General features: G+C 40.7%; 1 protein-coding gene across 4 annotated transcripts; it reads right to left on the reverse strand.

Annotated features, from left to right (window-relative positions):
- Positions 1-2,057: 2,057 nt before the first annotated feature.
- On the reverse strand, positions 2,058-17,105 carry sil1 (SIL1 nucleotide exchange factor). 4 transcript variants are annotated; one of them, XM_048593492.1, is made up of 11 exons: positions 15,690-15,810; positions 15,164-15,166; positions 13,207-13,311; positions 11,261-11,399; positions 9,093-9,213; positions 8,637-8,736; positions 7,262-7,453; positions 7,061-7,182; positions 5,107-5,203; positions 3,665-3,829; positions 2,058-3,199 (listed from the first exon to the last, which is right to left on the reverse strand). In XM_048593492.1, exons 1-11 carry the CDS (start codon positions 15,795-15,797, stop codon positions 2,846-2,848), a joined length of 1,506 nt encoding a protein of 501 aa, XP_048449449.1. In that variant the 5' UTR covers positions 15,798-15,810; the 3' UTR covers positions 2,058-2,845. The 4 variants fall into 4 exon arrangements, with proteins under 4 accessions (XP_048449449.1, XP_048449450.1, XP_020370074.1 ...); XM_048593493.1 differs by lacking the exons at positions 15,164-15,166; positions 15,690-15,810 and adding an exon at positions 17,013-17,105; XM_020514485.2 differs by lacking the exon at positions 15,164-15,166.
- Positions 17,106-22,764: the final 5,659 nt, after the last annotated feature.

The following is a 22,764-nucleotide window of genomic DNA, read 5'->3' on the forward strand; positions in this document are numbered from 1 at the left end:
AAACGTTCCCCCTTAGAGGGGTCACATTTTTAGGGTAAGCAGGGGGAACTTGGAGGAAAACATTTTTCACTCAGTCGAAAGTACTTGGAAGTCATTGTCTAAAAAGGGTGGTAGAGGCCAGAACCCTCAAAATCTGTTCAGATGAACATTTGAAAGGCCACATCATACAAGGATACAAGCCATGTGTTGGAAAATAGGATTAGAATAGATGGATATTTGATGACTGGATGGACACAATGGGCTGAAGGGCCTGTTCAACTGCTATAGAAATTCTGACTCTCTGATTCTGCTTCTTGAGGAACTGAAATTCTTTGAGGAGGACAGTTTAAATATAGTTGCAAAAATCCTTTAAAGTACTTAATTGAATTTAAAATGTGTGGTAGTCAAGACCATAAATAGATGGACTTTTTTTAAAAAAGGACATTCAATTTAAAATTAGGAAGCAATATTTCAGCTATCACTGACAAAAGCAAAATAACAGATGCTATAAATCAAATAATGGAAAATGCTGGAACTTAACTGCAGATCTGGCAGCATTTAACTCAACAGACAGGTCAATAATTTTACTGTAAATTCAGCTTGATTTGCTAAGAATTCCTGTATCTGCTGTTTATATTCCACTTCTATCACCACTATATCACTGCCAGGAATGGAGGATTTGAGATATAAAAAAAATAGAATGGAAAGGCTGGGACTTTGTTCACTGGAGCTTAGAAGGTTGAGGGGTGACCTTATTGAGGTTTATGAAATCATGAGGGGCATAGAAAAGGTGAATGACAAAAGTCTTTTCCCTAGGGTAGGGGGGTGTTCAAAACTAGGGGGCATGTTTTAAAGGCAAGAGGAGAAAAAAATTTTACAAAGTCAGAAGGGGCAACTTTTTTTTTTGAAAGAAGGAAAACAGCCACAAGACATTTGGATAAGATCATGAATAGGAAAGGTTTGGAGGGATGGGCCAAGCACAGGCAGGTGGGACAAGTTTAGTTTAGGTACATGGTCGGCATGGACTGGTTAGACTGAAGGGTCTGTTTCCATGCTGTGTGACTATCTGGGTACACAGGAATACTTATTTTCAGAATTAAGTATATTACAAAGTATCACACTAACCCTGTCTTAAGTGGTTTATGAACTCAGTCATATGTACCCAAGGCCCAAAAATCAGACTAACAATCTCGACCATTTAAAAACAAACTGGATAAGACAGTGCTGCACTGCCCTTCTGCAGAAGTGATGGATACAACCTGGAGGTTGTATCATTCCCAATGCACTTTTGAAGCAATTGGATTATGAGACCAGTTTTGTTTTTTTTTTAAAAAAGTATAGTATTGAACTATTTCTAAAGTATTAACTGAACCAAAAAGTTGTTGGTTTCAATCAGAACAAAAAAGATTTATGTACAATATTTTTGGAGATGCAGACAAAGGAGAGAAAAATGTTTAAGACTGGAAAAAGGTGATATTCAGCCTTAATTGAATCAAATGCAATTCTCTCCTTGCCCAATTTTTTGCCAAAATAAAGAGTGAATGATTTTCATGTGTGAGAAAAGTAATTTCTTCCTGTACCTGGAATTTAAAAAATGCTCCTGGAAGTTTGTGAGGAACAGTGGGTCAGGTTAGATATACCAATTGAAACTAAGAATGGGAAAATAATCTTATTCAAACATACTAGACCCGGAGGGGACTTGAGAGGGTGCATACAAGAGGAGTTTTCCTGTTGTCCTCTAGTTTTTAGGTATACCCACAAGTTTAAAGATGGAGGAAGAAAAAAAAATTTCTGTGAAGGTCATTAGTTTGTGGAATTCTCTTCTCAAATGATGTTGTGTCTGCTGTTTTATGGAATTTGTTCAAGGCAAAGGTTATATTGATTTTGACAGACAGTAAGTCAAGTGTTATGGAGAACAGAGAGGAAAGTAGAGATAAGACTTTAACCAGATCATAGATGATCTACTGATTGGCTACTCCTGTTCTTAAATTCATACATGCCATTTTTCTGACAGTCAGCACTAATCAGAAGTTCTATCAAATCTGACCTCAGCAGAAACAATTTATCAATTGAATGCAAGAACAACTCGTTTATTCTGGGTACAGAAAACTTTAAAGATGTACCCTAAACATTTTCACCACCAAAAAGATCATTGTGGAATTTTAGTAGACAGGTATTTTTTTTTTTTTTTTTTTTAAAATGCAAATATTTGTGGAAACAAATTTAAATAAAAATCTTCCATATGTTTTTAAAACACATGTATTAAACCATTCATAATTTAATATTTTACAGTTGAGATAACTAGACATGAAGTCTTAACTTTAAAGTTGTCAGCCATTAGCATTTAATTGTTATCTCTGCACTTGATCCATATCAGGAGCAATATTTACAGAGCAGCAATGGTGAGCAAGATCAACAGGAAGACCCCTGAACAAACTGAATGATACCTACGGCATGCCTGGCACTCGTCATATTCGCTGACCCGACAAAAAAAAACAACACTCAATCTTAGTGAATTGAAGATTCAAAACCAAGTGCAGAAGGGAAGCTTCAGAAGTCTATTAATGCCAAACCAGGTTGTTAAAACACCAAATTTACTCAACATTTCAGAAAAATAAATATGCATAAAGTGCACCAACTTCTCAAAGCCAGAAGTGAGCACAGCAACTTGGATAACAAAGGGCTTTACTAACCCAAACATGTTATTTTCACACTTTATCAAGGCATTGCAATATATTCCAAAAGAAAGGGAACAAGTGAATTTCCCTTTAGTTTGAATTTACAGTGGACTGCAAGTTCTTTTGCAGTAATGTATTGTCACAAGTTCAAAGTTTAAAGAAGTTCACATTGAAACTGGTTCCACCAATCATTCCAGCTTCTTAATGATGTCTTTAGCAGAGTTTAAGAGTCCCAGGAAGTAACCATCTGTCTCATCCTCTTTCTGCTCTTCAGCAGCCAGCTCCTCATATTCTAATCGGAGCATGTCCAGCAAGGAACTCAGGCCCTGTATAGCCTGGTACTCGCTTCTGCAGGAAGCGATCATAAGATTCATGGTCCGTAAAACTTTTTCCCTCGTGTCATGTTCAGTGGATGTCAAGAGCTTGGGAACCAGGGTGCACCAGTCCTGTTCCAGCATAGGGGATAGCAAATTAACCTCATCATATTGACGGCATTTCTCCTGGTGTTGAACACTGTTGTCTTCGGTCTCTTGGATAAGTTTCTGCAAAAGAATTCAAACTAAATGGAATATTCACTCAGTTGAAGTTAATAAGTAAACTGTAATGAATTGCTTGCCTTATACTTCAGCTCAAAGGTTCGACTACCCATTAGAAAAGTGGGAGATTAGTTTGCATTGGAACAAAAAAAGATTTGCAATAGCAAACAACTGTCCTCAACTATTTCATTATGCATAATAACATCAACCCGCATCTATAATAGCATATTTTTAACAACAATCTGAAAGAGTACATTTAAGAACGCTAACAAAGGTGAAGCAAACTGAATGCAACTTTAATGTAGTTAAACTGGGAAAAAAATTGAGTCGTTATGGAATAAGTGACTTAAAAACAAAAATAATAGAAGATGGTAGTTGTGATTGTCGGAATAGTACACTCAACTAAAATGTCAGCATGATGCAAATTCCAGTTTTTTGAACTCTTAACAATCGATTAGTCTGTTTCCTCACCTTCTCCATGACCATGTCATAGAGTAAAGTCATGATTCGAATACGCAGGGACTCCATTCCCTTTGCCTGAAACAGCTGCCCGAGTACCTGCAGGCCTCCAAGTTTCAAAAACTGTTGCTGGGCAAATGGAAAGTGGCGCAACAGTGATGACAATGCAAAGAGAGCCTGAAGAAAATAAAAGCACAGATAAGGGAGGCATTTTACCCATGAACACTCTTTTGGAAAATCTACAGTTCCTCTCCCTCTTCATTTTTTCAAATTACAACAACATCCCCACTACCTTGGGGTTTTGGCTTCCTGTTAAGGTTTGATGAAGGTTTCTTAATAGTCTATTAACTTTTTACAAGTTTGCGCCAATCATCCTGCAGAATTAGCTCAACATGAAAATGCTGTTTAAACATAGTAGAACACTAAAAGGGATCTTATACTCAACTGTAAGATATAATTAAGTGAATATGTAAAACTGGAATCCAATGTGGGGAGGCTAACCGGATATCACCTTCCACCTAAAGCAATGGGAGTAGGAATGAGGAAATGATGCTTCAGTTCTGCAAGTCAGATCTATTCTTGAGTAATGTCTTAAGTTTTTGGCACAAAAAGGCTTTTCTGATCTAGGAATACAGCGCATATTTATGAATTATACCAGAGCTTAATGTTAAACTGAGAGGGTAGACAGTGAATCATTTAGGTAGATATAGGAAAATTAATCAATCTTATCTTTAAATCCAGAAATAAGGGGCAGCATTAAAGATTTGAGACAGAGCAACCAGGAAACAGCTGTATACAAATAGCAAAAATTTAGAATCCTGCAAGCCAAAATCTTGATGTTGGGTGGATTTAAAATTTTAAAACGCTGTGCTCAGCAATTTGGTTTGCGATTAGATTTGGTTGTCAAGGGATATGGACCAAAGAGAATTAAATGCAGTTGGAGGTACAAATTAACCATAATCTAAAGTGAATGTAAGAACAGGCACAAGGGATTGAACAGCCCACTTCTCCACCGCTCATCTCCAAAGATTGAGTAATGCAAGTTTTTTTTCCCCAACTAAGTTGACAACCCAACAGCGGGAATTAACCGTTCATGCTGAATGCAAGACCAAAAAGCAATATTTAAATGATGCTATCTGACTAGTGCACATACAACTTCAAAGTAACAGGAATCAAGAGAGATATTTGCTTAGGAAAATGTACCAGACTTTGATCATTCTTTCTTTCTTCCCTTCCCACAACATTAAATGAAAAATTTAAGCTTCTTAGAAACAGGCTTGTGTGTGCATTTTAACGTTATGCCATTTCTTAGGATCCAGTTTTTATTGACATTTGTTTTTGAGCAAGTAGTCCAGACACAAGAAACCCTTTACAATAAACAAGACACAACCTTGGTCTTGCTATTAGTGATTCACCTTCACTATCTGACAATTGGAAATGTTCTTTATCCATACCTTCTTCTTCATAACCACTGGCTGATCAGTCGCCAACAAGATCAATAATTTCTGTAAAGCCCCAGCCTCTATCGCCTCAATCTGAACTTTTGGGTTGCTAACAGAAAAATAAAAACAAACAGTTTTAACAAAAAGGTGAATTCTCAAATCTTGTTGCATACCAAAAGGGGGAAATATTTGCATGATCACAGTGTTGAAAAGTAGACCAGAGAGATCATTGATACAAATCACGTTTAGAAATTCTTGACAGAGCATGGATTTAGTAGCTGGCAAACATGCAATGGTTTCAGAAAACAAGTTTGTAAGAAATCCGGGGTTAAAAGTAGTTAAAGGTAAGCATATTACACACACACGCCCATTGGTACACTGGAGGCTTTACATTACCATTGATTACCACAGGAGCTAGAATACATCACCTCCAGCAACATATTTTACAAGGAAACCCTAATTAGAGTTGATTTTTGTTACACGTTGCCCTCTTAACTAATAAACAGCCGCTTTTTCTTTATTTGTTCATTAATTTTGGGTTTAATTAAAAGGGCATGCACAAATAGTGCGCTCTTGGTCTCAGCAGCTCAAAAGTAAATTCAAAAAAAGCACAGAGAAATGCAGCAAATGTGTGCACTGCAAGGTTCCAGAAACTGCATTAAGAATAACGATTACATTATTTATTTTATAGTGATGTAGGTTCAATGATAAATAAAGGACCAGAATATCAGGGAGGACCCATCCATTCTTCCCCAAATAGTGCACAAGATATTTTACATTCATCAGATAACAGGCAGGCGTCAAGTTGACTTTACATCCTAAAAAAAACAGTATTGAAGGAATTATGCAATGCTGAGCTATCAGGCTGGATTATTTGATCAAGCCTCAAGCGTGAGCCTCAAACCTTCTGATGCAAGGGGAGAGAATGCTGCAACTGAACCAAGGCTGACAATTTACTAGCAAAATAACAGCATTTCAGTACATATACCTTATTGGTGAGGATTAATTTATTTGTGGCGAGGCTAACCCAGTGAATTGGGATTCAATATAATTTGGTGGATGCATAGCACCTTTGAGAGCTTGTTCTCAGCAAGTTTAAGAAATTGTGGCATTTATGTTGTTAAAACCAACAAAAACTGCTGTCGGTCAGGCCTGTTACTTCATGGCACAAGTGTTTATCATTTTTAGAAAACTCCAAGAGGGAACATAGTCTCACCATTGCAGCAAACAAACTAGGTTAGAATTTTTTTTGCGAGGGGAAAATTACAGAACTTTTATTAATCCCTCAAATTTGGAGAGTTCACCGTTTTATTTTGATATTCCTCCTGTTTTTCTCCATTTTTGAATCACGAGTAAAAGGAGATAAACTGCTGGCTATGTCAATGTTCCCGAAAATCCAGCAACACTGGCTCAAAAAAAAAAAAAAAGGAGCAGCACAGTAAAGATTTTTCTTGCACTACATGTCCAGTCCAACCACATTATTAGCCAATATTGTTAAGCAGGAAATACTCAGGTTGGACAGCATCTGAGGAGAAGAAAACAATTAACATTTTCAAGGATTAGCCAAGTTCCTTTCTCTACAGATGCTGCAACACCTGCCAAATATTTCACTTATGCTATTTTTAAGCTGAAGTCTACTTATAGTAAGAGTGCTTCCCAAAATTTTTTTGCTCCCTCATTTCTCCCATTGACACCATTGCAATGCTCAAAGATTGTCAAGAGTTTTGGGGGGGGAGCCCATCCATGGAGAGGACGAGATGAGGGATGCAGAGTTACAGTACAGTTGTTGCTACCTCTGTGCTCATAGCCCCAAAACTTCAGCTTGCAACCCCAGCTAGGATCCTGACCACCTCCCCTTCCCAATTTGAGAAGATGATCAACCCTGGTGCTTGATTAGTTAAATTTTACAAGTTTACTGCAGTTGCATTCTGTAAACATCAAATCCCACCAAGACTTCAGACATTACCCAGAGAGTGCAGATCCTAGCACAAAGGCAGCGTGCTCCTGAATACGGGGTTCGGTGGCATTTAGTGCTTTGATCACAAGTTGCAACCCCCCGATGGACATCAGATGCTGGGCATTGTCCACCTAGGAATAACCATAATATAAAGTGTCAAATTTCACTTCCAATTCTCAATAGTCATGTGATACAAAGCTTTGCCAGTACCTGATGGACATAGTATTCCAGGTCATATAGAGCAGCAACCTTGTCCTCCAGTGTCACATTGGAGCTGTTGAATTTGCTGACAAGTTTATTGATTATTTCCATATCAGTTTCCATCACCACATTCATTGCTTCAAAATCTTCCATCAGTTCTTTGATTGGGCGGAATGTCTCACGCAGCTTCTCCTGACGATCCTCAAAAAAGAAACAAGGCATAAAATGTGGACTTTTCTGTAGTTCTAAGAACGAATTCCTCCCCCAACACTACTCCCTCCAAAAAAAAAAAGCCTCTTGTTCAATTAAATTTTCAGTCAGCTGTTTCAAAGGATACTTTAAGACTAAAATTTACAGTGAACCAGACTATCTTTAGAACAATATGTTAATGTCAGTGCAATATTCAATGGTCACTATGCTTATGAGATTTGAAAAAAAACCAAAAAAAAAAAAAAAAAAAATCTACTCCATTTCAACCAATGTCAATGTGAACCTCAAATATCCATATTTCCAGCACAGGTCACTGCATTGTGTGGAAATCACTTCCTCCTAACACTTGTCAGTGACACAGCCACTACAGTGCCTAATTAAAGACCACTTTCCATATATTCAAGCATTTTGTCCTAGTTGGGAACACCAAGCATAGCATGGGGAAAACCAACAAAAACACTGGTGGCCTCCCAACAGGTTCCCAGGCAGACAGGAAAGGGTCTTTCTGCATGGTTGATCCAGGGCAGGCACCCCAGCTAAAACACAAGCTTCTTTCCATACACTTCTCAGCAGCGACCATCAACAATGGCACCACTAAGCATCCAGTTCAGATTGGGTTCAAGCTCTGGATGGGACACTTGTCCTCCTTCGGATGGTGACCCCAGTAACAAATGCCATGCCCGCTTCCTGATGGGGAGGAGGTTCACTCCTGCTTTCAATCCCAGCAACAAGGGCTCTTGACTGGAGTCAAACTTAGCCCATAGCATTTTTCCCTCCCACCAATCACGAAAAGGATGGTAAAACTTATTTCTGGTTCAACTGCAGTATAAAATGATAAAGCTTAAACTTCTGCCTAGGTTTATATAGTGATCAAGCACACACCAACAAAAAAAAAAGGATGGTTGAATTTCAACTTCGGGAAGACATTTAAACATCAGTTAAGCTGAACACAAACATTTGGTTTTTGCAGGCAGTTTAAATAAGGACAAAAATGTATTCATAAGTTTAAAAGCTCAATTTTAAAAGGTAGAAATTGTAGGCAGAGCAACTTGTAGAATTACAGTTCATAAAACAAAGTGTATGAAATTTTCAATCATATTAAAGTAAATTTTTTACACATACGTAGATCCTTTGCTGGAATGCTCTGGTTCATTCCATTCTAAACGTGCCTTACCTCCTCAGTCGGTGTGTTGCTTTCTATTTTCATTAACTTTAAAGCCCTTTTCAACTCCTCAGCCGTGAAAGATTTAGAATCCACATTCACCATTCCATGTCTGAAAAGAGCAAAACCAGATGAGTGACCAACAGTCTAACATTCTGTCACACTAGCTTTAAAGTAAAGTGAGACCAAGCTATGTTTCCCCACTCAACTCCAAGTGATTTGAGAGGGTCCTGCTAAATTCAAGTGAGGTCCAGAAATGAGACTTCACGTTCAACTCACTATAAAAGGAACGGGGAAAATAACAGGGTTTCCTGCTGGACTGTCTGTCCCAACTGCAGCCAGAGCCCAAAGAAAAGAAGAAAAAGAAAAAAAAAGGAGCAATTTCCCTCAGATCGCTAGTTACAGATTCTTATTTTTTTTGGTTTAACATAAAGCAAGACTTTTATCTGTGCAAAGTTTCTACAGTACCTGTTTCCTTGCTTCCAGTACTTCAATCCAGTCTTCCCAGTCTCACCATCTGGTATCTTTGCCTCATTCGTTCCAGTTTCCAAGTTTAATCGAACATGTAGCCCTGCAGGAATTGCCTGACCTGGACAGAAAGAAGAATATGGATGACACTAGATGGGTTGGTGGAGGTGTGGGGTGGTTGGGTGGTGGGGTGGGGTGGGAGGTGGGGGAGCGCGGAAAACACAGCTGGAATCATACACTTTCCCTATGCTTATAGTTCAGGTTGAACCTTGTTATGCAGCTGTACTGCATAGTTCTAGTTCTCAGAAGTTCATTACTACAAAGAAGTGTAACAGCGTACTGGAAATTAAGCCGCACTATTCTGCAAGTCATCGCTAAAGTTACAGATTTCAACAAAAGTATGAAAAAAATCCCATATTTGCCCGTCTTTTAAACCAGGTTGACAATAAACAGGTTTCTGTACGCAACAAATTACTATTGGAAGGGTAGTCTCTAGCTACAAATAAACAATTCTGAATAGTTGAAACTCTAATCCTTTAAACTTGACCACACACAGGTGTTATGGACAGAGGGAAAACTGCAAAAGCAGTTCAGTGGTCTGTTCACAGGGGCTGCCGAGATGATTTTTGTTCTGATCAGAATGCATTTGGTGTCCCTCCTGCAAACCAAGGCAGGCATCTGGTTCACATTTATATCGAAAGGTCTCTGACTTATAGTTAAATCGTTGTTTGCAACAACTGCTAAGAGAAAGAAACTGCTTCTTTTTTGTTAAGCCTTAGCGTGACTTCTACTGCAGAGAGCAAGAGAGTTCCTGAACTGGCAGAGACCTGTTGGCTTCTCCCTATCCTGTTCATAGTCGGGAGTTGTTCAGCTGAGAATCACACTTATTGACAGGCAGAACACCTCTGACATCAATAATTGATCAGTAATTCAGAGACCAGTTACTTGTTGCTGGCTGAATCACCATTTGTCAACACCCCTTCAGCTCCAGCTCACCTATAGATTACACTTCAACTACTGCTTAAACCAGCAGCTGTGCAAAATGTTCACAATGGTGTCACAGGTTACTTGCTTTGAAAAATGGCAATAATTGTTCAACCAAACTGGTGTTTAATGGGGATTCTTTTCCCCACTTCAATCCACAATTGGAAAAAAGTAATTACACCAGTCTATTGTTACTACATCACCTCTTAAAGAGTTATCTAATTAATCCCACTCACCTCACTTCCCATAGATATTCCAATTTTTCCTTTAAATATATCTAGCCAGTTCCCTTTGCAAGTTACAAATTATTCCACTTTGTTATTTCAGTCCCTTCTGTTATAGCAAAACAAATGTAGACAACCAAACATGACAAAAATTAGAGCTTGATTGTGTGACACCAATCTGGAGTTTTACAAGGCAGTGAATTTTGGAACAAAAGCAAGATCCTGTCAAACACTGAGCAATTTCATGACACTTCTATATCCTGGAGTGATATGTTTCAACTGAAGCAAACACATGGCACTGCTAAAGAATGATGGAAAAATCAGGAGCAGCATTTTGGTTTCTGACATACATAGTCAGCAGGATTCTCCTTGGTAGTCCATGTAAAGTCTCAGAGGGTGAGTTCACCAAAACATTCCCATATATACCTCAGGGGCTTTATTAAACAATCCCAACAAGTACATTTTCTCAACTGGGAAGACTTGGTGGGTTCTATTTGGTAACAATGATGACGCAAGCTTATTTTGATTTTTGTATAATTAAGTTCATGGTGCTTCCTTAGTTTGAGGGGCTCTGTTGCAATTCCTGTTACTGGCAGCAAATAATCCAGCTATAGGTTTATTCAGAGCTCAATTACCAAGGTAATAACACTATCATAAAGGAATCATCCATTTAGCTGTGTGATACTGTACAATAATGAGCTGTCCAAAGCAGTTGAATGTTACCCAAATGGCAAAAATTTGTTCATAATTGTTACAGAGGCAAGCAAAGCAAAAGGAAGTTGTTTTTATTTTATTTTTGTTCCCAAATTGCTAGAAAAGCTCAGCAGGTCTGGCAGCATCTGTGAAGAAATAATCAGAGTTAACATTTCCAGTCTGGTGAGCCTTCCTCAGAACACACAAAAATTGGACTTGAAGGGGAAAGTGATAAAGAGATCAAAAAGGATTAGTCAGGGGAGTTACCTGGTTTAACTATTTGCCAATCATGAGTTGGGTAAAAGACCTCCATGTCCTCAGGGTCCAGATCATCCTCCACTGTTGCTTCCTCCTTCCTCTTACCAAGATTTTCTTCAGACTGTTCCAGCACAGCAAGAGCAACTTGCTAGGAGATAGACAAAGTTAGTTTGAAGTATCGTACAAGTCAGTCTTTCCTCAATTCTCCAAAGATGCCACAAGAGGATTTGTTGGCAAGTACCAAGTTTCAATCATTGAAATTAAGGAAATCAACCTGGCATTCTGCTCCTTCAATACTGGAAGGCCTCTCATAGGCTCGCCAAGCGGCGAGCCTACCCTCCTTAACTGGATACAAACCCACTCTCTAATGAGCCAATTCAAGGGGGTGTAACAAAATTAGAAACGAACGAAGATTTTCCAAATATGCTGGATTCTGATTCCCCATTCTAAGACTGATTGCAGAGTCCTGAAGCCCACAAGGCTGCCCAAAGTCTTATTTTGGGGTAAAAGCACAGGTTACACATTTGTTCCCTCAATAGAAAATGAACCAGCATCTTCAGGCAACAAAAAAAAAAAAAAGGTCCAAAACTCTTTCACTGTTTGCTTTTATACCTATATCCATGAATTTGGATTTCAGACAGACTAGTTGAAAAGGCTAGGTTTTTTTTAAACTAAAGCATTATTACATATAAAGTCTAAAAATACATGGTGGTCAGAGATATAGCAGACTCTAATCTTACTATTACATTATTTAAAAGACTATTCCACAAATTTCAGGGCCTCATGTCAGTGGGTCTACTCCACATTTCTCTGCACGCATTTCTATCATTCACAGGGTTAGACTTCAGGCTTCTGCCTCGCACTCCACGTGTTTTTCTCTAACTCTGCCCACACAGTAATATTTACGTTCCATGAGGAGCAACTGTGTGACATTACAAAGTTGCTTTGCGCCTAAGCACTTTACATAACATAGACATTCACAGAAAAATCAGATACAAAAGTACGTACAGGTCTAATAGTATATCCACACACTTTTCTAAAAAAAAAAAAAACACCACCAGAAAAATTTGAACATCTTTCCTGGTATAATTTTTGCTTTAAGTTCCCAAACGAAACTGGAGTCTAATTACGAGGTTACAGTGCAGAACTAAGCATCAAAACAACAAAACTGTCACCACACTAAGTGACGTTCACTTTCAACAGGCTCTACTCCATCTCTGCCAGTGGTCATATTTCCAATATTCCATAGTTTGAGAGAAATATGGGTTTACCCATTTCTGTAGGCTTGCAGTTTACTGCAAACTCACTCAACCCTTAATCATAAAGTACAGATTGAAATTGCATGCCAGGATGTGAATCTCTATGTAGGTTGATAGGTTGGTGTAATTTTGAGCAGGTTTTGCATCGTAGATGTCAGCCTTCAGACAAAAAACTTGAAACTGCCGGTTCCAATGGATACTAAAAAATCCCAAGGGATTATTTGAAGACGTGGTCTTGTCAAACCATTCATCATCAGATTAATTTATCATTATTCTTCTGCATCACCCTCTGCTATTATGTTTGTTGTACCAGTCACTGCACAAGAAGTAACTAGCTGGATATGCAGCACAGATGTTTGAAACAAAGGCACAAGAAATGTATCACACACATACATAGCTATTTAGCTTCAGTTGACTAGATAGCTAGCATGGGTTCCGAAAAATACTAACAGTGTAGGTTTAATTCCTGTTCAAGATTTTGGATGTGCCTCAGAGTGGAAACTATCAAGACAATGAGCCAAGAAGCCACCTTCAGGCAGAAGATTCATAATTGAATGAATATACTGCATAGATTTGTCTACAATTTTCAAAGGCTTACATTTTTCTACACAGAGGAGAACCTCATTCTGAAAAAGCTCCACTCCAATCTAACTTTATTCTCACAGAAACCAGTTAAATCTCCATGATCTTTCTTACCTGCTGTTGCCCGTTCTCACTCCAACAGTAATTCAAACAGTGCCCAGAAATCAGGAGCAAGACCAGGTTGAGACAACCAAGCTTCATTGCGAGAACTTCTGGAATCTATGATGCAATAATGCAGGGTTGTGAAAACATACAAACTGAAAGTTATATTGACCCAGTTATCAAACCATTAACTCAATACCACCCCTTTTCACTTAGCTGCCTCACAGGTTCCTGGCTGCATGTTTTTTTCCCCCCACCCATGTCACCATCGCTCTTGATGGCAATGCCAGCATTTGTTCATCTCTAGTTACCCCAGAACAGGATCTACAAGCATTTGGAGACGCAATGACTTATTTGGGATAGTCAGCATAGTTTTGTGCATAGGAAATGGTGTCGCACGAATTTGATTGCGTTTTTTGAAGGGGTAGCCAAGAAAGTAGATGAAAGCAGCGTGGTAGACGTTGTCTACATGGACTTTAGCAAGGTAATGCATGGTGGGTTGTTGAGCAAGGTTAAATCTCATGGGATCCTGGGAGAGCTGGCCAATTGGATAAAAAATTGGCTTGAAGGTAGAAGGCAGAGGGTAGTTTTTCAAACTGGAGACCTGTGACCAGCAGTGTGCCACAGGGATCGGTGCTGGGTCTACTATTGTTTGTCATTTATATAAAGTGATTTGGATGAGAATTTAGGAGGCATTGTCAGTAAGTTTGCAGAGGACACCGTGATTGGTGGTATAGTGGACAGTGAAGGGGTTATCTGGGAATACAGCGAAATCTTGATCATCTGGGCCAGTGGGCTGAGAAATGGCAGATGGAGTTTAATTTAGATAAATGCAAGGTGTTGCGTTTTGGTATGTCAAACTAGGACTTGCACAGTCAATGGTAGGGCTCTGGAGAGTGCTACAGAACAAAAAGATCTTGGGTAGAGACTCATATCTCCTCGAAAGTGGTGTCACAGACAGACAGGGTGATGAAAGTGGCTTTCAACATGCTTACTTTCATGAGTCAGAGCATCAAGTATAGGAGTTAGGACATCTTGCCGCAACTGTATAAGATGTTAAGGCCACATTTGGAGTACTGCATGCAGTCACCCTACCATAGAAAGGATATTATTAAACTAGAAAGAGAGTGTAAATAAGATTTACTCAGATACTACCTGGACTGGAAGGTTTGAGTTATAATGAGAGGCTGGATAGGCCGAGATGTTTTCCCCCTGGAGCGTAGGAGACTGAGGGGTTGACCTTATAGAGGTGTATAATAAAATCATGAGGGGTATAGATAAAGTAGCTGGCCAACAGTTTTTCTCCATGGTAGGGGAGACTAAAACTACAGAGCATACATTTAAAGGGGAGAGGGGAAGAGATACAAAAAAGGTCCAAGAGGGGAAAATGTTTTCACACAGAGGGTGGCGAGCATCTGCAACAGGCTGCCAGAGGTAGCGGTGGAGGCAAATACAACTTCATGATTTAAGAAACATTTGGACAGGTACAGGCATATGGATGATGGAGGGATATGGACCAAAGGCAGGGACTAGATTCATTGTGGAAACTAAGCACCATGGGCAAGTTGGGCCAAAGGGCCTGTTTCCACACCGTAAACCTCTATGAATCTAACCCCACAATTTTATAGCGTCCCAATAGTTTTATGTTCACAAAAAACAACTTGGAACAGCAAATTACTTCCTTCAAAAAAAAAAGGATTGTATTTATGTTCCATGCATTTGACCAGAACTCTGAATTATTCATTTAGTTATTGTACTCCTGGACACTTTTGTGGCGTGAATGATCAAACAATAAGTTGAGACACCTGAAAAAAAAAGTCAAGTTTTTCATCACCAGCCAAGATTTCACACAAGACTAGAGTGTGGCTCACTCATGCACACGTAATTTTGAGTAGAACGCATTCACCTTTAGCTAGAGATAAACAAACACTCGTTGAAAACAACAAAAAAAAAGAAAACTTTCACTTACCAACTGGGGTGGGGGGGGGGGGGAAAGTGGACAGAAATAGGAACGGCGTCTTTACAGAAAGATCGCAGGCTCCTGCCGTATTTATTCACCTCCTACCCCCCGCTCTCTCTCACTTCTACCGCTGTCTCCAACCCCGTCCCTGTGCACTCAGCTCCCTCTCGCTGTTTGCTCTCTCTCTCTCTCTCTCTCTCTCTCCCCTTGCTTTCTCTTTCACTTTATACCCTGTTCCCCAAGCACCAGCAGGAAGGAGGCGAGTGCAATCTCTCTGGCTTTACCCCCCCCAGTTCGCTTTACCCTCTGTCACTCACGCCCCTGTCTGCTTGCTTCTCCTAACCCTATGCATTCACCTTCCTCTCGCTGCTGCTGTTTCTGCTTTCTTATTTACCCCCTTCACATCACATCACATCACATCACATCACATCACATGTCCCTGTCCCTGTCCCTGTCCCTGTCCCTGTCCCTGTGCACTCAGCTCTGTCTCACTTTACCTTGATCATGCACCATGCACCATGCACCATGCACTCACCTCCCACTCAGTTACTGTCTCTTGACTTCCCTTTCTCTCAATTATCTCACCACCACCAGTTCCTGCTGATGACTTGGTTTCCTCTGGAAGAGCCACGTCCTTTGGCATAGTTACCAGGCAGCCAATCACAGGATTTGCATGCTTGCTGATGCAATAATTTAAAGGGACAACGTCTTAAAGGGACCCTGCCCAGTCTGCAAAACACTTCATGAGAGCAGATTTCCTGGGTGACCCTTCCAGACAGCACTGAGAGAGCCTCTCTCTCTCTCTACATAGATTTCCCCCCCCCTCCCCCTTTGAAATTACCTCCTTTTGAATGAACATCATCTGGATTATTTCAGGAGGAATATTACAAAGAACTGGGAAATGCAACTTCAGAAAAAAGTGACATTGTGGGATTAAAAACCCGAAAGAACTGCTAATGCTGTAAATCAGGGACACAAACAGAAGTTGCAGGAAAAGCTCAGCAGATCTGGCAGCACCTGTGAAGAAAATAAAAATCAGAGTTAACGTTTTCGGGTCCAGTGACCCTTCCTCAGAACTCATTGTGGGATCCGATTCAGAATTTATTTCAGTCACCAGAAAATCTGGCCTCGATTTCAGTAGCTTTGCACTGGAAAATTCTGCTTGGGGCAAAAAAAAAAAAACCATGGAACAAAAAAAAAATATACTGCTGATACTGAAAATCAGAAACAAAAAAAAAGGTGAGGAAAAACTCAACAGGCCTGGGGGCATCTGTGGAGACAAAGCAGATTTAGCATTTTGGATTCAGTAACCCTTCTTTAGAACTCAAGAAGTGTCACTGGACCTGAAATGTTAACTCTGATTTCTCTCAATAGATCATATAATCCCTACAGTGTGGGAAGAGGCCTGTCAGGCCAACAAGTCCACACTGACCCTCAGTATCCCATCCCCCTAACCTACACATCCCTGGACACTATGGGCAATTTAGCATAGCCAATTCACTTAACCTGCACATCTTTGGACTGTGGGAGGAAACTGGAGCACCCAGAGTAAACCCACACAGACAGTCACCTGAGGGTGGAATTGAACCTGGGTCCCTGGTGCTGTGAGGCAGTAGTGCTAACCACTGAGCCACCCCCATGTGGCCAGACCAGCTGGGTTCTTCTGGCAATTTCTGTTTTATGTTTCTGATACAACCATGGACTTCAATTTCTCCTGGTGTTGCACTAGTTATTAGGTTTTTCATAGTGTCTTCTGTACTCCTTTAACATATTAAAATAAACTATAACTTCAAAACAATAGACAGTAAACACACATAGACAAGCTCAATTTCTGAAACAATAAATATGTAAACAGCACCGTGAAAGTAATGAGCTATCCCAAGGTGTTTCACGGGAGTATTAGTGATACAATCCAAGCAAGGAGAGATTATCTCAGATGACCACAATCTTGGTCAAAGAGAGAAGCTTTAATCATTAATGGAGAAAAAGCAAAGCAGAGAGGTGGGAAGGTTTAGGGAGGGTATTTTAGAACTCAAGGCCAAGTAATTGAAAGTATGAACACCAATTAACATCACTGATGGTTGGAGTCAGAATTAGAGGAATGCAGATATCTCAGAGGGCTGTGAGACTGGGAAGTGAGAGATGGTCACAAGGATACAATTAGCTGGGACTTAATTAGCAGACATAAAAGGCCTTAAGCCTATTTGAGGGAGCCACTCATGATGCAGGAATAAGATGGGTGAATTGGTCATTTTCTGATAGTCTTTGGAGTGATGCTTTGAGCTATTGTTAATGAGACACAAGGAAGGACTGTAATGCTGACTGGAAGAAATTGGGACTTCTAGTTGGGTAAAAATAATTTTTGATGAATAAATATAACAAATGGTTTTATTAGGATAGGAGCTAGTGGCTCAAGCTGCAGGCAAATAGTGGAATAACAAGGTGTAGAGCTGGATGAACACAGCAGGCCAAGCAGCATCAGAGGAGCAGGAAGGCTCTGAAGAAGGGTCTATAGGCCTGAAATGTCAGCCTTCCTGCTCCTTGGCCTGCTGTGTTCATCCAGCTCTACACCTTGTTATCTCAGATTCTCCAGCATCTGCAGTTCCTACTATCTGAGGCAAATAGTGGAATGTGTTTTACATGAAGAGGGATGGAATGAGCTTCTGGTAGAGCAGTGGAGGCAAAATTTCTGAAATATTTTAAGATTATTTTGAATGAACATGAATTGAGTGGCACGGTGGCTCAGTGGTTAGCAATACTACCTCTCAGTACCAGGGAACTAAGTTCAATTCCAGCCTTGGGTGACTGCCTGGTTTGCATATTCTCCACATGTCTGTGCAAGCTTCCTCAGGTGATCTGGTTTCTTCCCACAACCCCAAAGATGTGAAGTTTAGATGGATTAGCCATGGGGAAATTCAGGGTCTTGGTGGGATGCTCTTCTGAGGGTCAGTGTGAACTTAATGGGCTGAGTGGCCTGCTCCCACACTGTAGGGATCCTATGATCTGGGGAAAGTTTATCTAACGATCATACTTGGGAATCCTAAAAACACTGAAGATAATGGGGATGAAAGTGAAGATGATCCAGTGCTTAGAGTCAACAAATAGAATTGTTGTCTATATACAAAATGACTCAACAATACCGTTTCAAAACACAATATCAGCTTCTACATATGTCCTGACATCACCCAGCTTTCTGCAACCTCTCTTGCTTTCCCCCTGACTATTACCTCTGTGTTGTCAAGCATGCTGCTGATGTGTAGTGCTGGATTAGGCACAATTTTCTAGAATTAAGTTTCAAAAGATCAAGCCATTTTCTACTGGTCCTGTCACAAAGTACACTCCCTGACCACTGATTCCAACCCTTCCCCGTAGTCAATGTCCCTTGCTAAACCAAAACGTTCACTGCAGAGGCATTTTACTTGACTCAAAGATCAGGGCTGAATTTTCGCTCCTTGTAGCACATTTTCTAGACCCATAAATTCAACCAGTGCTTTGGAGAATTTGGAGGCAAAATGGGAATGGAACTGGTAAAGCTTCCCTTTGTTTCTCAATTTTAAATGTTTCAAATTCAGTAGTCTGGATAAAAAGTCATTATGGTAGCTGACTGAGGGACTGAGTCGATCACTGGAAGCCTAAATAAGGCCTCGATAGGTGTTGATCACTGAGGAAGCTTTCAGAAGTGAGATAACGAGAGTTCAGAAGCAGCATGTTCCTGTTAGAGAAAAAGGTAAGGCTTGTAAGAGTAGAGAACAGTGGATAAACAGAGATATTGAGGCTCTTGTCAAGAATAAGAAGGAGGCAGATGAAAGGTACAGACAACTGAGATCAAGTGTATCTCTTGAAAATATAAGGGATGTAGGGGAATTTTTAAGGGGGGTATCAGGATGGCAAAAAGAGGATATGAGATAGCCTTGGCAGATGAGGTTAAGGATAATCCGAGATTCTACAAGTACATTAGCGGCAAAAGAGCAACTTGTGAGAGAATAAACCTCCTCAGAGATCAACAAGGTAGTCTACGTGCGGGGCCACAGGAAATGGGTGAGATACTAAACAAATATTTCACATCAGTTTTTATTGTGGAGAAATTGGAAACTCGGGGAATAAATATTGATGTTTTGAAAACATTCCACATTCCAGTAAAGGAGATGCTGGAGGCCTTAAAAAGCATAAGGTAGATAAATCTCTGGGACGTGATCAAGTGTATCCCAGGAAATTGTGGGAAGCTAGTGAAGAAATTGTGGGGCCCTTAACAGAGATGTTTATTATCATCTACAACCACAGGTGAGGTGTGGGAGGACTGGAGGGTGGCTAATGCTGTGCCTTTATTTAAGAAAAGCTGTAAGGAGAAGGGCCCCGACCCGAAACGTCTGCTTTCCTACTCCTCTGATGCTGCCTGGCCTGCTGTGTTCCTCCAGCTCCACACTGTTGTCTCTGACTCCAGAATCGGCAGTTCTTACTATCTCCAAGGAAAAGCCTGGTAACTGTAGGCCAGTGAGCCTGATGTCAGTGGTGCGTAAGTTGTTGGTGGGGATTCTGAGAGATAGGATTTACGTACATTTGGAGAGGCAAAGACTGAGTGGGGATAGTCAGCATAGCTTTGTGCATGGGAAATTGTGTCTCAGAAACTTGATTGAGTGTTTTCAGATTGTGACCAAGAAGATAGATAAGGGCAGAGAGGTAGACATTCTCTATATGGACTTTAGCAAGGCCTTTAACAAAGTTCCGCACAATAGGCTGGTTAGTAAAGTTAGATCAAATGGGATTCAGGGAGAGCTTGCCAATTTTAAGACAAAATTGGCTTGAGGGTAGGAGACAGAGGTTTGGAAGGGTTGTTTTACGCTCTGGAGGCGTGTGACCTGTGGTGTTCCACAGGGATCGGTGTTGGGTCCACTGTTGTTTGTCATTTATATAAACAATTTGGATAAGAATATAGGAAGTATGGTTAGTAAGACTGCAGATGACACCAAAATTGGTGGTATTGTCAACAGTGAAGAAGGTTATCCACAATTACAAAGGCATGCTGATCGATTGGGCCAATGTGCAAAGGAGTGGCAGATGGAGTTCAGTTTAGATAAATGCGAGGTGTTGATTGTGGTTAGATGAACAGGGTAGGACTTACACAGTTAATGGAGAGTGCTATCAAACAGAGCGACTTAGGGGTTCAAGTACATTTTCTTTGAAAGTTGCATCACAGGTAGACAGGGTGGTTAAGAAAACATTTGGCATGCTTGCCTTCATTGGTCAGCATAGGAGTTGGGGAGGGTCATGTTGCAGATGTACAGGATGTTGGTGAGGCCACTTTTGAAGGACTCTAAACAGTGCTGGTCACCCTGCTACAGGAAGGATATTATTAAATTAGAGAGGGTGCAGGAAAGATTTACAAGGATATTACCAGGAATGGAGGGTTTGAGTCATATAGAGAGGCTAGATAGGCTGGGACTTCTTTCCCTGGAGTGTAGGAGATTGAGGAGTGGCCTTATCGAGATTTATACAATCATGAAGGACGTAGATGAGGAGAATAACAGAGGTCTTTTCCCTAGGGTAGGAGAGTTCAAAACTCGACGGCTTAATTTTAAGGTGAGAAGAAAGACGTAAAAGGGACCTGAGGGGTAAATTTTTCCGCACAGAGGATGGTGCGTATGTGGAATAAGCTGCCAGAGGAAGTATTAGATGCAGGTACAGTTGCAACATTTAAAAGACATTTAGACAGGTACATGAATAGGAAATGTTTAGAGGGATGTTGGCCAAATGCGGGCAAATAGGACCACTTTAGTTTGGGAAACTTGGTCGGCATGAATGATTTGGACTGAAGGGTCTGTTTCTGTGCTGTATGACTCTATGGTGTGAGCCACCTCAGCTTGATTTAAGAAAGCACATGAGCAGTAAGCTGCGCATGGTCAGGAAGGAGAGACCATATCTGGACTGAGACTCAGACCGAGAGGGTATATAGTTCAGGGAATTTAGAGGCAACTTGGGAATCCGGTGCAGAGGGGAAAAGGTGCTTTCTTGGCTGATAGTTTGTAAGGTTTTTTTGAACAGGATAAATTAAAGCCCAGGATTGGGGAGCCCAGCACAAAAGGAAATCACAAAAAAATTAAGTTCATTGGTTGGCAATAGCTGGTAATTTGACTATCTATTAGAGATTACATTCACATTGAAGGTAAAAGGGGGAAATATTTACAGGTTACAAGTTTAGAGACCAGTAAGAAACTTTAAAAAACAAACAATGAAGAACTTTGTAAATAAAACAGATGTCAGGCCAGGTGGTATTGTACCTGCATGATGTGAGAACTGGTGGACCTCATCGTGGTTCATAGTGACCGTATCTGTAGGAAGTCAGAGATAGTAAGAACTGCCGATGCTGGAGTCTGAGATAACACAGTGTGGTGGAGGAACACAGCAGGCCAGGCAGCATCAGATGAGCAGGAAAGTTGACATTTTGGATTGGGACCCTTCTTCAGATCTGAAATGTCAACTTTCCTCCTCATCTGATGCAGCTTGACTTCATCTGTAGGAAGTATTGGTTGCTTGAGGAACTCCAGCTCGGAGTCAGTGAGCTGGAGTCTGAGCTTTGAACACATCAGGAGGGGGAGAGTTACCTGGACGCTGTGTTTCAGGAGGCAGTCACACCCTTTAAATTAACCACCTCAGATTCAGCCAGTGATCGGGGACAGGAGGGTGTGACTGTGAGCGAGGCAGGTAGAGAGAGAACCTGGAGGTAGTGCTGAAGGAGCCTCAGCCCTTGATCGTGTCTAACACGTTTGAGATGCTAGTTCCCTTTGTGGATGACAATGGGGCCTGTAGCAAGGATGAACAAACTGACCAGAGAACATGGTACAGGAGTTATTCAAGGCGGCTAGAAAGGAGAAATGCGGTTGCAATTGGTTAAAGTATAGACAGGGGAATAGACACCGTTCTCTGTGGCCAAGATCGAGAGTCCCGAAGGCTGTGTTTTGTCCCTGGTGCCCGGGTTCAGAATATCTCATCTGGGCTACAGAGGAACTTGGTGCAGGAGAGGGAAAGATCCAGATGTCCTGGTCCACGTAGGTATCAATGATACAGGTAGAAAGATGAGAGAAGTTCTGCTGAAGGAACATGAGCAGCTCGGGGCTAAACTAAAAGGCAGAATGATAAAGGTAATACACTACTTGATTTGCTTTGTTGTAGTCACATGTACTGAAATACCGTGAACAGCTTCGCATAATCATGAGGTCAAAAAAAAAACCAAAGAACTGCGGATGATGGAAATCCGAAACTAAAACAGAAATTGCTGGAGAAAGTCAGCAGGTCTGGCAGCGTCTGAGGAGAGAGAAAGCAGGGTTAATGTTACAGGTCCAGTGACCCTCCTGCAGAACTGATTGTGGCTATGAAAAGATTGACGTATTTACTGAAGATGGGGTGGGGGAAGGAGGTGGAAACAGACCCCAGAAAGCAAGGGAACAGAAGGTGAGCAGACAAAGGGTTGGGTAATGGTCAGCCGAAGGGACTCAATAGCTGCTAACGGGGACCATTAGTAGCTGACAGTGGGCTGGTTGTGGGAGCAGGCTATGTTTAATGCAAAATCAGAAGCCACACAATACTAGGTTACAGTGCAACAAGTTTATTTGAAA

Source organism: Rhincodon typus, unplaced genomic scaffold, assembly GCF_021869965.1.
Source record: "Rhincodon typus isolate 14 unplaced genomic scaffold, sRhiTyp1.1 hic_rhity00002950, whole genome shotgun sequence".
In the NCBI taxonomy this organism is placed as follows: domain Eukaryota; kingdom Metazoa; phylum Chordata; class Chondrichthyes; order Orectolobiformes; family Rhincodontidae; genus Rhincodon; species Rhincodon typus.

Bases quoted from the DNA above. Each gene is read 5' to 3' on its own strand.
- sil1 (XM_048593492.1), bottom strand. From the start codon at position 15,797: ATGCCAAAGGACGTGGCTCTTCCAGAGGAAACCAAGTCATCAGCAGGA. The intron at 11,400-13,206 runs GTAAGAAAGATC...TCTATCTCCTAG, and splicing joins GTGAGAACGGGCAACAGCAG to CAAGTTGCTCTTGCTGTGCT. The intron at 3,830-5,106 runs GTATGGATAAAG...TATTTTCTTCAG, and splicing joins CAGTGGTTATGAAGAAGAAG to GCTCTCTTTGCATTGTCATC.